The 16758-nt window shown below is 41.1% G+C and overlaps 1 protein-coding gene across 3 annotated transcripts; it reads right to left on the bottom strand.

Annotated features, from left to right (window-relative positions):
* Window positions 1-291: 291 nt before the first annotated feature.
* c7h19orf44 (chromosome 7 C19orf44 homolog) lies at window positions 292-12759 on the bottom strand. 3 transcript variants are annotated; one of them, XM_068320147.1, is made up of 10 exons: window positions 12329-12759; window positions 11372-11518; window positions 11115-11245; window positions 9728-10211; window positions 8507-8867; window positions 7875-7954; window positions 6724-7135; window positions 6488-6565; window positions 3489-3655; window positions 292-2928 (listed from the first exon to the last, which is right to left on the bottom strand). In XM_068320147.1, the coding sequence occupies exons 1-10, from the start codon at window positions 12440-12442 to the stop codon at window positions 2851-2853; spliced, it is 2052 nt and encodes a 683-aa protein (XP_068176248.1). In that variant the 5' UTR covers window positions 12443-12759; the 3' UTR covers window positions 292-2850. The 3 variants fall into 3 exon arrangements, 2 of the variants coding, with proteins under 2 accessions (XP_068176248.1, XP_068176246.1); XM_068320145.1 differs by having other exon boundaries at window positions 293-2928; window positions 6658-7135; XR_011036783.1 differs by lacking the exon at window positions 292-2928 and adding an exon at window positions 4356-4764 and having other exon boundaries at window positions 3522-3655; window positions 6658-7135.
* Between the last annotated feature and the right edge of the window lie 3999 nt (window positions 12760-16758).

Below are 16758 nucleotides of genomic sequence, written 5' to 3'. Positions count from 1 at the left end.
ACCCTGTGATGCTGAGCTAATATGAGCTCTCGCTGAGTATGCTGCTTTGCTGTCTCCATCTTCACCTGACCAGGTATTCCAGTGAATTTTGGTATTTCAATGCAAGTTTGGTCTTGACATTTTATGGAATTAAAAATTAAGGATTTTTGAAAATCACATAATTTCAGTTTAATAAGAACAAAACAATAAAAACATGCCATCTTACTCTCTTCTTCCATTTTTCATTTTTACAGACCATCATGTTATCATTTCCATAAGCCTACTTTAAACCAAAATTTAGGGACCATCCACCAGTGTTTCATACCAAACAGTTTTGATACATAAATGACAGAAGCAAAGATGAAAGTTACTGTGGGTTTTTTCAACAACATGAGATTTATTGGTATGACTTCATGCAGACAGTCTGATCCAGCACACTCCTTTAATCAATATTACTATCGGTTCAGATGTAGAAACACTGACACCTAGTTTTAACATTTATTTTAACTGCTCTCAAAAAATGAGTTACAGTAATCCCTCGTACATTCGCACATCAACATGCGCAACTACACCTCATCGCGGATTTTTAGTAGGTAGTGAGGTGATACTGTAAACACATTCTATTGGCTGACAGCATCCGGAAGTGCACTGCGTTCTGAAAGTTACAGAACGCAGCGCACTTCCGTGTATTAAAGAAACACTTAGAAGCGTTTTAAACGGTCGATAAGAGTGTGTGGGAAACGGTAAAACAGATAGAAGGTGGTTTATAATCAGTATGGGGAGGGTTCATAAAAGTTTTAATTACCGTAAATAATAAATAGTTCTTTGCAATATCGCGGAATTTTGTTTTTTTCGGGTTTTCCTGGAATGCATTAGCCGCTAGTAACGAGGGATTACTGTAGAGTATACCATGTCAACCACTGCCGTTTCATTGTTTTTACAGATAAGGTCATCCCTTTCAAATCAGACAATGACATCATGACATGTTCATTGTACAAAGTAAAAAACAAACAAACAAACATTTATTGTCACAGTATAAAATGAATTGTGTATAAAATGTTGGCTTAATTCAGTAGCTGGTATTAACTTGATTATGAATGTATTTCTCAATGTATTTTTATCTGTAAATCCATTGCTTACAGCCAGACGGACATCTGTATGTATTAGCAACTTGCTTACTACATACAAATGGCCTAAAGTGGTGTATGAGCGCCATTAACATCTGTTCTTGACATGAAGATACTCCTGTTTTTTACAAATGCTATGGCCCTAAAGCTGAACTGGCTGAGCAAGTTTGAGGGTCTGCCTCCCTGAGTTCTGGTTTCTCTGATTCTCATTCAAAGACACTTGAAGGTCAAAAAAGAAATAATAAAAACTTTAAAGCCCACACAGAGGGCAGTGTCATGCATGAAGTAGAAATGTCCATCCATCAATTTTATTGAAAACGGGACGATCTTATGGTCTTCAGCCTCTTTTCCGCCCTGCTGGTCACGGGTCTGCTGAAGCCTATCCCAGCTGGCTATGGGGCAGGGTACACCCCAGATCAGATGCCAGGTCATTGTGGGGACACATGAAAGACAAACAGCCACTCACATTCACACCAATTTGAAATGACCACTTCACCTATGCTGCAAGTTTTTGGAGATGGGAGAAAGCTAGAAAACCCAAGCAGACACAAGGAGAAGATACAAACTCCACACAGAGGGATAAAATCCAGAACTTTCTTCCTGTGAGGTGACAGAGCTACTCACTGCACCAACCAAGCAGGTAAACATTGTCATGAAACCTTCTGTATTCATCACAATGTGATGAAACTTCCAATTGGGAGAACTTGTGACATGAACATCAGCACTGCTGCTAAGGGAGAGCAGCTTAACCCCTCGAACAGCACGGCCCAAGTAGCCAGTGTAAATTAGAGGTAGGATCAGGCCTACAAAATCCAGCCCGACTCGATCCAAGCCCGCAGGTATTAAAGCCCAACCCGAGCCCGCGGGTATTAAAGCCCGACCCGGCACGAGCCCGATCAATTACTTTGATTTGCAGGCCCGAGCCCGAAATAAACCCATAACCTAAGTTTCATTGTTGATCACAAGGAAGGGCACCTGAGCGCATCAGGTTCACTGCGAAAATAAACATACTTCAAAAATCTTCAGCTGAAGACTGGACCAGTTCTGGACCAGTTGCTATTTGCAGAATGCAGACATGCTGAGGTAAGTGGTACAGGAAGGTCAGCTCACTATAAAGTGCATATTGCACGGGAGTTCAGTTTCGGGTTTCGTCCTCTGAACATCTGGCATTGAGCGCTGCGTAAAGCGCGCGCGTGTCCCGAGCCGTGTACTGTATTTGATTTAGAGGTAAGATCGGGCCTAAAAAATCCAGCCCGACCCGAGCCCGCAGGTATTAAAGGCCGACCCGACCCAAACGCAAATATTGACATCTTGAGCCCGATTCGGGCCAGGTCGGGCTTGGACTTGGGCTTAAGATCTTACCTTTAGTGTAAATAAGGTTGCCATTCTCAGAATAGATCGCGGAGAGGCAACGTATGGATTGACATGTCTACTTGTAGTTCAAGTTGAGTAACAACCTTTGGACGTCTAACGTCGGCTGGATCCTCGTCGCTGTTCCTCTCTTGTCGAAGTTTAAAATAATGAGGTAAAATTGTATTGAAATATATTCTAAATTTTTTCTGTGAGCACTTCCCGGGATGAATGGTGTTCATGAAAATTAATGAACAAACTAAAAAGCTTCTTATGAACCAGTCGTCATCATGATGGATACCAGCGTTTACATATAGATACCGAAATGGAATGTATTTTAACTGGAAAGATTTGGTGGAACATTTGGTGGTTCAGTAAATCAATACAATGGAGGTCAGACATGATGGGAGTCTCTTCTCTCGTGTAGCACCTCCTTCCTCATCAGTCTGGAAAGTCTGTATTTATGAATGGACTGTGGAAAAAAGATTGTAGAGAAATGGATGTATGAGTTATCAACCAGCTTCAGAAAATTGTGTTGACAAACGCTTTTCTGTTTGGCCGCTGAACCAATGTCTTGTGAGAGAGATTGATTTCTACATCTCTGGCCACACCAGTCCTCCTATCGACTGTGAGCCAATATCATCTGTAGCACCAGTTTCTGCATCATCTTACAGCACTGGCACTGATCAGTGGTTGTCAGTGGCTTTTCAGCCAACTAAAGTTTGAAACTCAGCTCAAAGTGAGTAATTGGTACATGGTAATTTTTGATATAGAAGGGAATTTGGAGAGCCAATTCCTTTACCTTGGCTGCAAAATATTTCACTTTTCTTTTTAGATCCTCCTCGAAATTTCAGTAATTAGACAAATAATAATGAAAATGTAACATCCTTGGCAAAAGCAATAAAGCAGCTCAAGTGAAAGCAATAATAGATTGAGGAAATGTTCAGAAACACTTCCCCAGGTCTACACCCCCGACTGTTCTACAGATAACCCCACTTGTATATCAACTTTTTGTGTCTTTGAATGTCTTACTTCCTTGGTGTCCTCCAGTTTAGTGTATCTGTAGTTTGGTGGCTCCAGGCTCTGCACCAAGTTGGAATGAAGGCGTCGGCTGCTTTCAATGAACTGCTTGATTATGGCAAACTGCTGCTTCAGCAACTCATGGACAGAAAATGTAGCCGGATTGAACGTGCTGAGAGCTAAAGGACAGACACATAGTTGGGGTAAAGGGCTGGAAGCTTCTGTCGTGTTCAATAACAACAAGACAAGAATCTTTATTCATAGACTGACCTCATGACAATCAATGCCATGTTTTTTTCTGAAATGTTTAAACTCCATGGTTGACAGTGTATGCAAAAATCTATTCGATCTGTAGTGGAAAATGAATATTCCAAATTAATGTTTGATCTTACCCTTCAATTTTTATTTTTTAACTGCACCTCAGTCTCAATTCAGAATCAATGCCAAAATTGTTACTGGACAGTTTTTTGCAGAAATAATATACACTTGAAAATGATCTTCAAGATTTAGTTTCTCAAAACAACCAATTCACATTAAAAAAAACCTTTAATATGAATTCAAATACCTAAGGATATGGGTTACACAAAATTATAAAGACCTCTATGCTGCCAACTAAGTGTCTATATTGTCATATTGTCAATCAGGAAATTGAATGCTGGGACCACTTGCCCAATTTTTATATATCTTCCAGAGCCTTCTGGTTTGTTTTTTTAACGGAGTCTTTTTTTCCCCAAGCTAATCAACCTACATTGGCATGAAAAAGTTTGGGCACCCCTGATGATTTTCCAGATTTTGCCAGATTGATCCCAAACCATCACTGATGGTTTGGGATCGCGCGTGCGTGTGTCTCACAAGGCTGGGAATGAGTGATAAATTCACCTCAATTTCTTCCTGGATTATTCCTGGATTATTTCACATCCAGAGAGAGCTGCATTGTGTTTTTGTAGATCTAGAGAAAGCTTATGACAGGGTGCCCAGAGAGGAACTGTGGTATTGTATGAAGAAGTCTGGAGTGGCAGAGAAGTATGTTAGAGCAGTGCAGGACATGTATGAGGACTGTAAGACAGTGGTGAGGTGTGCTGTAGGTGTGACAGAGGAGTTCAAGGTGGAGGTGGGACTACATCAGGGATCAGCTCTGAGCCCCTTCTTGTTCGCTATAGTGATGGACAGGCTGACAGACGAGGTTAGACAGGAATCTCCATGGACTATGATGTTTGCAGATGACATTGTGATCTGCGGTGAGAGCAGGGAACAGGTGGAGGAGAAGCTAGAGAGGTGGAGGTTTGTCCTGGAAAGGAGAGGAATGAAGGTTAGCCGCAGTAAGACAGAGTACATGTGTGTGAATGAGAGGGACCCAAGTGGAAGAGTGAGGCTACAGGGAGAAGAGATCAAGAAGGTGGAGGATTTTAAGTATTTAGGGTCAACAGTCCAGAGCAATGGAGAGTGTGGAAAAGAGGTGAAGAAGCGTGTACAGGCAGGATGGAACGGGTGGAGGAAAGTGTCAGGTGTGATGTGTGATAGAAGAGTATCAGCTAAAATGAAAGGAAAGGTGTACAAAACTGTGGTGAGACCAGCGATGTTGTTTGGTCTAGAGACAGTGTCACTGAGGAAAAGACAGGAGAAAGAGCTGGAGGTAGCAGAGATGAAGATGCTGAGGTTCTCTCTGGGAGTGACCAGGATGGATAGGATCAGGAATGAGTACATCAGAGGGACAGCACATGTTAGAGGTTTTGGAGATAAAGTCAGAGAGGCCAGACTGAGATGGTTTGGACATGTCCAGAGGAGAGATAGTGAATATATTGGTAGAAGGATGCTGAGTTTTGAACCGCCAGGCAGGAGACCTAGAGGAAGACCAAAGAGGAGGTTTATGGATGTAATGAGGGAAGACATGAAGATAGTTGGTGTGAGTGAAGAGGATTCAAAGGACAGGGCTAGATGGAGGAAATTGATTCGCTGTGGCAACCCCTGAAGGGAAAAGCCGAAAGGAAAAGAAGAAGAAGACCGTTTTCTAAGCTACCATTTACATAACCCCCGTCTGCTTACACTTCTTATCCCGCTGTCATACATTCAATCAATTTCCAGGTCTGCGAGTGCCAAGCTCTTTTGCACTCACAGACCTATCACATGCTTCACCAAATGTTAAAAACCATCTATGAAATGCTTTATGCTCACAACTCGACACCTTTGGACCATCTAAAACAATTGGGAGACAGATTTGAATGAACCAATTCCAGAAGGCATTTGGCATAAAATAATTAGGGAAACTTTCTCTGTTGTCTCAGTCAGTTATTCAGTTCAAAATTGTTCAATGTTTGCCGTGGTGTAAAGTTAAGCCTGCCAAGATCACTGCAAGCATAGATCCCACCTGTGATTGATATGGATGAGATCCAGCTACACATGTTGTGGACCTGTCCAAGGGTAGATATTACTTAAATGGAAAACCCCAAACCACCAACATACAATCAATGGTTGAGAGATGTCATGTACCATGTTAAACTGGAGAAAATTAGGTATATACAGTTACAGGGTCTACCAGAAAGTTTGATATTTGTCAATCTTTTTTTAATTTTGTTGATGGGATGGAAAACAATATGACAATGTAAACTTCTATTGCTGCCCCCTGTCCTGTCATGTATTTACTTTATTTGTTTCTTTATTTTTTCTTTCAACTACATATTTATTCACTTTAACCCCTTTTCCTTATGACTGTTGGATTATGATATTACTGAAGCCTCACACCCTAAGCCAGCTGGGATAGGCTCCAGCTCCCTGTGACCCGTGCAAGCGGTCAGGAAAATGAATGATGTATACTATAAATCCTGGTTGATCTGTGTGAGTGTCTGGTGTATATGTTGAGTTGTTCTGTTGGATTTGTATTGTAAAAAGAAAAAACAAATTAAAAAGACATTAAAAAAAAAACCTTTAAAATGGACCACATGACAACTGTCTAATTTGAGAAGTAAAATGTGCTGTTTGGTAGTTGTCATATGGCTTGAGGCTGATTTTCTTACCTTCCACCATTTCTGCACCAAGAGTATCAGTGACCTCTGGGTAGGGATCCACGTAGGATCCACCAGGAGTTGCCATAGCTACAGAAGGAACACAAGAAACAGAAACACTGAGCTCTAAGATGCTTAGTGGCTGTACCATCTTTAGAGATAGTAAGTCCTGTATGACTAACCAGCGGGGACTGTGCGAACCATCGGGCCAGTCTCAGTCTGCACTGCTGCCTCCTTTAAAGCCTTACCGGCTGAAGTGTATCTCCTTGCCTGGCAGGAAAACGTGTGGCTGCTGTGTGATCTGGACATGTTGGAGGATTCAAAACATCTGGAGCCAATGTTTCTGCTCCTGCTGGCTGACTGACTGTGATCTGAGGTCGGTGACATATAGGAGTGACTTGTTCTTGATGAAGAGCTTGAGAGGTCTTCCTCTGTCCTCACAGAGGACATACCAGATGCCGCCTCTCTGACCTCTGACGCGACTTCATCTTCAGCTTCATGAACTTGAAAATTCTCTGAGACCAGGCTGGCACTGTTATCTGGTTCCCACCTGCTTTCACTTTCAAAGTCACTTTGGTAGTCCAGCACTCCTTCCTCCTGCTCTTCCTCATTCATTCTTAATAGTTGCTGTCTGTTCAGGGACGCAGGATTCAGTGTGGCCTTGAGTAGATTCAATGTTCCCCAGTAAAAACAGAAAAAACATTTTCTCAACAAACAGATGTTTCAGTAAGATAAATATCACAATCTCACTGTAATCATCCTAAAAAGTATCTTGAGGAGGAAGGTCTGCAATTCGAGACCAATTCAGCGACAATAAAATGGAGTCTAATGTGGCCGTTTGGTTCTTCTAGACTGGTGAAACTCAACACTAAAAATGTATTTTCATTTATCATGGTACACCTAACTGACTATGGTACACCAGCAAAAGGCCCAATGAGGTGCTTTATGAAGTCAGTTAGTTTTGAACATAAAGTAAACTAAAACTTTCACGGTTGACGTTCACTTCACGTCAAATCTGTGAGCAGTTGGTGAGTGTCACAGATCTTGGATCAGATGTTCACTATTTGTATTTGGAACACAGCAAGGTCCTGGGTCAAACTGCAGCATTCCCAACGTGGCCTTTCTGTGTAGAGTTTGCAGGTTGTCTCCAGGTCTGAATGGGTTTTCTCGGGGTACTTCGGTTTCCCCCCACCATCACGAATAACATGCATCTAAGAAACTTTAGGTTATGTTTGCCCATAGTAGCAGGCACGCCTCGGATGCAACGGCTTAGGGCCAACTCTCCATCTAACCTTGTAATTTCATTCTTTTCTTTCTAAAACAGAATGAAGGTTTTAACAGTCGCTGTGTGACCATTAACTTCCTCCAGCAAACATCACAGCCCGGTTTCATGACTCACCTCCTTTCCAGGTGCTTCCTCACTGCCTGCAGGGTTAGCACGCACAAGATCATCTAAGGTCATCACTTTTATGTCAAACTCTGCAACATCACAAGATTATAACAGAAATTATTTGTAATAGTCAAAGAACCTCCAAAGAACTATCACTACATAATTTAGTCATCTGCTATTAAAGCAAAGGAACCAAACAAGATGAGAATTTTATTCTACTCTGATGTCATATTACAACACTAAAAATTCTATTTTCAATAATGTTGCGTTTAGATTTGTCTATCATATGTAGATGGATCAGTCTATTTATTCACCTCCTTAACGCGAAAAAAAGAATAGCCGAAACATATTAACTCTTCCAGGCCAAAATCTTTGAGATTCCTTTGATCAGCTGCATAATCATCTAATAATTACAGCCTCAGAGACTGATGATCAGTTTCAAATCCATATTTATTAGAGATGTTCAGTCATCCGGATAGATTTATTAATATTATTCATTTCTGCACAGAAACTCAAATGAACTTATCTGAAGATATCATTTTTTCTATCAAGGTTTATGTGATGATGCGTGATGAATAAAACAACAGTGCGGCGGTGAATTCCGTGATTCCAGTCTCATGGGTTGATTTCCCTTCTCTCACCTTCAGAAGAAACTGCACTCGTCTGACTGTGGGGACTTTCAGAGCCAGGTTCTACAGGAAACAGCTCCTCCAGAGAGACAACCTCACTGCGACTGGACATGGAGGAGAGGGAACGCTGCCCACTCTCCAGCTGCTGAGGAGACTTCTGTCTCCACAGAGAAGACAAGGAGACATGACGAGAAGAGGGGGATGGAGAGTGCACAGAGGGGCTAAAGTGGGACTGAGCCTCACCGATGAATCGAAATGGAGAACCATGGCGAGGAGGAGTAGGGGAGTGAGAAGGGGACGTATTGGAGAATGATGAAGGAGCAGCAGGAGGAGGAGGTGGGGAGTAGACCTTCTGATTGCCTTTGCTAAACATCTGGAAGAGAGTAGAGCATTGATTGAAGTGTAAGAACAGTCAAGCCACAGACTTCAGATAACACAGATGATTTCAGAAGACCTTAGAAGATCTAAATTCACAATTATGGTTAGTGTGAGGGGAAACTCACACAGAACGTACAGGTTCTGGCTCCAGACAAGAGAAAGAGATGACAGCCATGACTTCAGCTTGAAAATTTAATGTTAATAGGATCATGGGACTTCTGGAGATTTGAAATAGCAGTATGAAGGTTTATGTTCTCCACATCTTCTCAGCTGTTCAATGCCAAAGTTATAACAAACGGCAACAAAGCTCAGGTTTGACAAATGATCAGGAGTCAGTAGAAAATATTAACTTCATGAAAAGCTAAGATGAACTCATCAACTCATAATTTGGCCCTTTGAATTTAATTTGTGTCATTTGTGCAAGTGATCTATATTGAATAATTCATTTTGTTGTTTTTTCCATTGCTGCCTGCCTTTATTTTCATATAGAGCGGTAAAGTCACATCCGATCATACATGGAGATGGACAAAAGGCTATATGTGAGCAGTAGGACTATGAGTGGTCCTGTTAGGATCAGATCACCTGGGATGGCTCTGGACCATCAGGTATGGTAATCTCCATGGCAATATCACACTTGGCCTCAAGAGATTTTGTCTAGCCCAAATTGATTTAATAAAACAATAGAACATCAACATGCCTGCAAGAAGCGAGATCTGTGTGTATCTTTGGTTATTTCTGGCTTTGATTGTCCTATAATATGTAAAGAACCAGTAATGGTTCGTAGCTTCCTACATCTTTAAACATGCATTCCGTCCTATCTCAGCATCTAGCCCTGGGTGTAGGGACAGACGGTACCTTGTCTGATATTCTCTTCGATGAGGGCATTAAGAGGCAGTTGTCAACAGAATCCCATGAGTCTCCAAGCAGTTTCCTCATATCCTCTTCATCACTTTCCAGACTCACACCACTTGTGACTCTCTTTGCATCCACACCCACTGGAATCATAGCATCAGCAGCTCTGGACCTGGACCTGACACCAACATTTGGAGCTTGTTGAGGCTGAACTGAAGCAGTCTTTGTGTTGATCACAGCTGCAGATGTGTTCTTCTTGAGGAAACGTTTCCCCCTGAAGCTCTGGTGACTGCTGGACTCTTCTGATGCTTCAACAGAGGCCTCTGGGGACTGAGCAGCTGCTGGCAAGGATATCCTCATGCTGGAGGTCAGATCCTCAGCAGGTTGAGGCACCTGTCTGGCCTGCAGGCGGCTGCAGAAGCGGCTCTCAATTTGTGACAGCCTACTCAAAGCAGCAGTCTGGGAGCCTCTAAATGATGAAACACCCCTGTTGAGAAGGGGTAAGCAGAGTGAGAAAGATTACAAAACAATTTAGAAAAATATTGATCACAAATAGAAAACTAATCAAGATAACATGTGATTGTCTTACACACTTAGAACCACGGTGTGATAATTCCACCTGAGTATCAACAACGGACCAGTATTTGACAATCAGTTGAGCAAAAGCACAAAAAAAAATCGTGGTTCACACGTGATCCACACTCAACACATGCACAAAAACACAACTGAATTAGCAAGGTTTATGGGTAAGATCTTCAGCCCTAAAGGATCACTGAACTTTAAAGTTCAGGATCTTAACAATGCATCAGACTCCAAATACAAAAAACCAAATAGAAGACAATTCAAGGAAAATGAATGTCAGACGCAAACATGTCAAAACAATCACAATTTGAGAGCAAAAACCTGATAAACATTTTAAAATATTTCGTATGCACACTGAATTTGACTTAAAATCTAAATGTTTAAAATTGAACGGTAATACGGCTTCTTTTACATCAAACTATAAAGTGAATGTTTTAAATTTATGGATTTGCACAAAAACATTTGCCCAAGTTAACAATGCAGTTTCTGCTGCAACCCTGTGCTCAAAACAATGCTACAGTTGAGTTGACTTAAAAAATAGAAAGATAGAAGCAAATTCATCTGAAGCCCAAGTTACAAATTTTATGAGACTTTTCTTTCTCATTAACCAAACGTGATCAAGATATCAGTGATTCTTTGACCACTGACCAAATATTCCTCATTTGATAATGACAGCTTTTGGAACCTCTGTGCTATGCTGTTCTGTGTGTCATCATGGTTACAGTTGAGTCACAATAGCTGAGCTTGAGCTGAATGAAAGGTAGACTGCACCACAAAACCCCTCATCCACACCAACTCAGAACCACACCTGGGTTTGAGCCCCTGCTGCATCGGATTCTTGTTGCTGACGGCTGATTGGTGGCTGTTGGTTGCAGAAGCCGGAGCCTTCTTCAAGAACCTGCTCCCTCCTGTACCCAGAGAGCTCTGAGGTCTGAGATCCTGAGACAGCATCATAGATAAAGGTAAAGTTTCTGGTGTCACTGGACTTCTAACCTTTCAAAGCAGAAGTTTTTTTGAGATTCATCGTGTTTATATCCTGACACTGAATCATGTAAACGTGTTCACCTTGAAGGAATCCCTCTCCCCCCTCTGGGTCTCCCCAGCAGCTCTAGGTTCAGAGGAGCTGGATGACGACAAGTCGCTCACATCTGAGAATATGACGTTTGAGTTTGGGAAAGCAAACTTGACTTTCACTGACCCACCCCCATCGTCCTGGAGAGAGAGAGAGAGAAAACATTTCTGATGTTACAGTTTAAAGCAAAATTATTCAGGCACAGCTGTATATGAGTTTGAATGCCAAGGTACCAGCGTTTCCGATAAAACCGTTTAGCTTGTGAATAAAACAAACATAATAAGCATTTTTTTGTTCACAAATACAACACACACAGTACTTTTATTGACTATTACAGTCTCTGAAAGACTCAACCCTTGATAATAAATATTAAGAAAGACATTTAGCGATGACCTGCATGATTCACATCCAGACGCCAGGGACTGGCAGCATTCCTGTTGAATCTCAGCCTCCCCATGTCACAAGGGACACGTTTCAAACTTGGTAAGCCACCTCCCTCAAACCCCACCAAGGATCTTCTATGAGATTGAGGCCACACGGCTGATGGATGGACCATCCATCTGGGGATCCAGGAGATCTGAAATCAAGCCTTGGTGGAATTTGGGTTCTATTTTTATCCTCATCCTTTTGAATGAATCAATTCTTCGTCCTCAGTTTCTGATCCCCATTCTTTCCATCACTAGCTTTGTGCTCTTGGATCACCATGATGAATGCGTTGACCTTCTGACATGGAGAACTTACAATAATTCAGTCCTTAATTGAAGAAACCTTCAGACGCTGGTCTAGCACTGCTGAAGTGAATGTTGTCCCCGTGTGGTAACATCTGATAACAGCAGCTGTCTCCTGTGAGTTCTACTCAGGTGGAATCGGTTTGAATCCGCACACGTCTTTAATACGACTTTTTGTCTTGAATACACAAAACCACAACGAGCCATGTTGACTGTGTGTACCTGTGATGTAGCTCCAGACTCCCGACAGGACTCCGGCTCTCTGCTGCTCCTCTTGGCGGACAGCAGCGCCTCGGCCCGGTCCAAAGCGATACTTTCACAGCCTCGTTTCCACATCGTTAGAATGCAGCTGAGTTACACCATGATGCTAACAGTAGCTAACTCAGGTTTGGGCTGTGTCGCGGTGGTGACCGTGTTAGCAAAAACATGCCACAGACAAAACAAACACAAAAATAATAATTCACCCAAGAGGGATCAATAAAGTACGTTTCTTCTTCTGTTTACTAACTAGCTAAGTCACTACAGATTAAACAAAAGGGACTCGAAGGTTGTTTTCGAGAACATCAGTAATCTCAACATCTTCCCTTCAACTCGACATGTTGCGAGTTCTATTGAACCACCGACCGTTGTTTTCAAGGGAGAACTTCACCGTGTTCTTCTTCATGGCCAGGAAGTCAGAAGGAGGTAGTGTCTACACCGCCATCCACTGGACACTAGTGGAACACCAGGACATCCATACCACACGGGAATGGATGGATGGATGGATGGATGGATGGATGGATGGATGGATGGATGGATGGATGGATGGATGGATGGATGGATGGATGGATGGATGGATGGATGGATGGATGGATGGATGGATGGATGGATGGATGGATGGATGGATGGATAGATAGATAGATAGATAGATAGATAGATAGATAGATAGATAGATAGATAGATAGATAGATAGATAGATAGATAGATAGATAGATAGATAGATAGATAGATAGATAGATAGATAGATAGATAGATAGATAGACAGACAGCCTCATGAGCTGCTATTTTGAGTTTATGAAACAGTAAGGCATCAGATCTGACAAACTTAGTTTTTGTTTAATGAATGTGTGGATAATTGTATTTATTTAGTACACTGAATGTCTTGCAGTCCTGTCAGTATCAGATTTTTTTGAAAGTGTTCATGCTGCTTCAGACACCAAGACCTCCTAACAAATCAGAGCAGGGCATGAACTTGGTTTAATGAGGAAAAACTAAATCAGTTCAAAATTAATAAGCTGTTCACTGATGGTGAGAATCACTTCCTCAGGTTCAGGAATCACATCACTGTCTCTTCTTCATCATCATTCAGACAATGTTCTGAAGTTATTTTAACACTTCTTAGGAAACATAAAGAGCACCTTCAAACTCTGGGTTGACTTGATAAATTCATAACTATGCAACTCATCAGCTTGGAGCTAATTATAGCTATAAGTTTTCTATTTTATTTTGCCTGTGTCTAGTTCTTGATTTTACACACAGAGCTTTTCACAGAACATAATTTCATATACTCTTTCATGATTTATGTGTGGTGGAAAGTTTTTAACACAATAAAATAATACAAATAAAACAATATAATAATATAATAAAATAATATAATTTCTTTCCCCCAAAATCTAGAGTTTGTGTTTGTCAAATCTTTCAGCACTTGGGAGAAACGGCTCCAGGAAGTCTCGAGGTTATGAAAGATTCTGCAAGAATCTAATCTGTTTTTAGAAGTGTTTGCGTAAATGTCAGTATCTCTTAATAATTTTGTCTGCACTAAATGTCCACGTGACTGATTAGGTTATGTCATCAGCCATGTGAAACTGTCGACTTGATGTCTCTGGTAACTTCTTGAGGCCATGATGTACCTACTGAAACTGGGGGAAAGATTAGTGGAGAGCAGAGGGAACGAAGTTAAACAACTGATTCGCACCTTCCATAGTTACGCCTTTAGAGTATAAAAAGATATGTGATCCATTTCCTAGTATGTACTTGAAGTTTTTTCCTGTACCCAGAATATTCTGCAACAACACATCGGAGGACTTTTTCATCGTCTCCAGAGCTCTCATCATGCTTAGATAAGTATTTGTTGAACTTGTCTGTTTGTTGAACCTGTCTGTCTGTCAATATCATCAATGATGTTATCGGACTCATACTCAACCTAGTGATGATATTACTATATTGCTACTCAACTTTGATTTGAATTGACAAAATAAATGTCTTGTGTTTAATACACTGTGTCTTGTCTTAAGAGAAACAAAACCCCCACCACATATGTAAATACTTAATTGGACATGGACTTAAGGGGACATGAAGGTAGTTGGTGTGAGAGAAGAGGCTGCAGAAGACAGGGTTAGATGGAGGCAACTGATTCACTGTGGCGACCATTGAAGGTAAATGCCGTAAGGAAAAGAACATCATATCGTGGCCACAATTTAAAAGTACGAACAACGGTTGAAAGGAAGACGTTGGTATTTATCTCTGCGTATGCTCCAACTGTAGTTCGGAAATGCAGCAGAGGTAAGTACCTGTTTTAAGAGGGGATTTTAATTGAAAACCCAATTTTAGATAGGAATCACCAGACGCCTCAGGCTGCATCAAACAAAAAACTGAAAGATTTTATGAATCAAAATGATCTGACTGACGTGTGGAAGAATTTTAGTGGCACACGTCGACACAAAGGTAGGCTGCAGAGAGAACACACTATCCATGTCACAATTAGACAGATTTTGTTATTTTATCCACCATTTTAGTATTTTTAAGAACTGTTCCATACTGCCAGCTGCTTTTAAAGATCACGCTCTGTTACAGTGTATTTTTATTAATAATATAAAAGCTGGACGTGCTTTCTGTCATTTTAACACAATACTGATAGATATTTTAAAAGAGCTTTTATTTCCTTTTAGAGTACTGTAGTTTAAAAAACAAAAACGTGATTTTGGCTCTCTTCAGCAATGATGGGATGTATGCAAAAGCCAGATCAAGAATCTGTGTTGTTTTTATGTTTTTATACTTTGCAAACACTCAGGAAAAAAAATCTTTAATCCTTTCACAGACAACACATAATCAAAACTTAGATAACTGGGCAGCAGATAAACAATTTTACAAAAATACAAACACGTGCCTAAGGATAGAAATGTAATTCAAACAACACTGCAGGACGAGGCTGGACCTGAAGGGCAGGAGGTTGTGGTTGGTGTCTTTACACCATAGGAGGCTGTCGGCATGCAGGTGGGCTGAGGGCATACAGGTACACAAATGAGGACATGAAGGTGGGGAGTATTGAGGAAGAGTGGGCAGCAAAGCTCCACAGTAATAAAAACAGAAGTTATAGAGGAAAAAGTAACAAAGCAGTAAGGTAGAGAAAAACTCCAACATTCATTTGGATTGGAAGAATTAAAAATATATTTCAGATCTGCTATGACATCAGTTTCTACAATGACACGTTTTGGTGGATGTTTTAAGAGAAATTTAATTCCTTCAAACTTCAATTTCACAAATTGAAAGTCAGAAAAATACAAATCTCAGTTGCCCGGAGGTTTACCCAATCAGCTGTCAGTAGGTGTTGTGTTTATGTCTGATTGAAACACAGACCTGCCACTCATCTAGATTGCAGCTTACTTCAAATGACATATGTCCCAAGCAGATGTTTAATGAGCCTTAGCAGAACACAATCATGGCTTTGTGAGAATAACAACAGCTTGATTGAGTTCAGGTTGCATAAAACCAGCAGGAAATGGGCTACATGCTTCTGGTAAAAGCCCCAAATTCAGTGGTCTGTACGCGTGACATCAGGACACAACTTTACAGCAGTGTAATTTACCATTTCTTTGGGGCATCTGAAGGATGACATTTTGCGGTCAGATTGTCTGATGCTCTGAGGTAAAGGACAAACTACGGTTGCTGCAGCACAACCTCAGTATCTCTCCTATCTGGATGACAACCCAGCTGAATGTCATCACGACTATATTATGTAATGTCAGAGTAGAGAGACGAATCATCCTGGTAGAGGATACCTCACTCTGATCAGGAATAAATGAATTTAAGCTATTGCAATGTGGATCACATATATTCCTGTTTTCAGGACTAATTGATGCAGTTAGGCCAAAATGAAGATGTGTGAGCATTTGCATTTGGTTTTTAATGAATGAATGTGTGTCAGCTTCTGGGAGGTTGTCTAATCCTGTGTAATCCCTGCCTGATGAAACCAGATAGAGTGGAAATATTGGCAAACGAGAGAGATTAGGGAGCATGGAGTCTGGCAAAACATGTGATCACATCACAAGCACATACTTTAGTCACACATACAGAGATCTCTCCTGGCATTCACAAACACACCATAGCTCTTCCATTCATGATTCCTCTATACAAACACTTGAGATTGAGCTCATGCAGTTATTGGTGTGTTACTGGGTGAGTGAGTGTTTCCATTCATGTCCATTTCAAGTGCAATGAGTTGAATGCCACGCCAAAGTGGAAAAAAAAGGAAAAAAGCATCCGCTTAACTCCCCCTGATGACAGACAAGGACAAAACAACCTGAATCACTGTAGCCTGGGGAAAGTTTAAAACTCCTCTATTTCTACATGAAAACTTAAAATTAAATCTGTGTAACTGACAGAGGCGTGAATTA

The sequence above is a fragment of the Antennarius striatus genome, chromosome 7 (genome assembly GCF_040054535.1).
Source record: "Antennarius striatus isolate MH-2024 chromosome 7, ASM4005453v1, whole genome shotgun sequence".
NCBI lineage: Eukaryota > Metazoa > Chordata > Actinopteri > Lophiiformes > Antennariidae > Antennarius > Antennarius striatus.
Note: the sequence above shows the minus strand (reverse complement) of the source record. Positions and strands in the feature narration are given on the sequence as shown.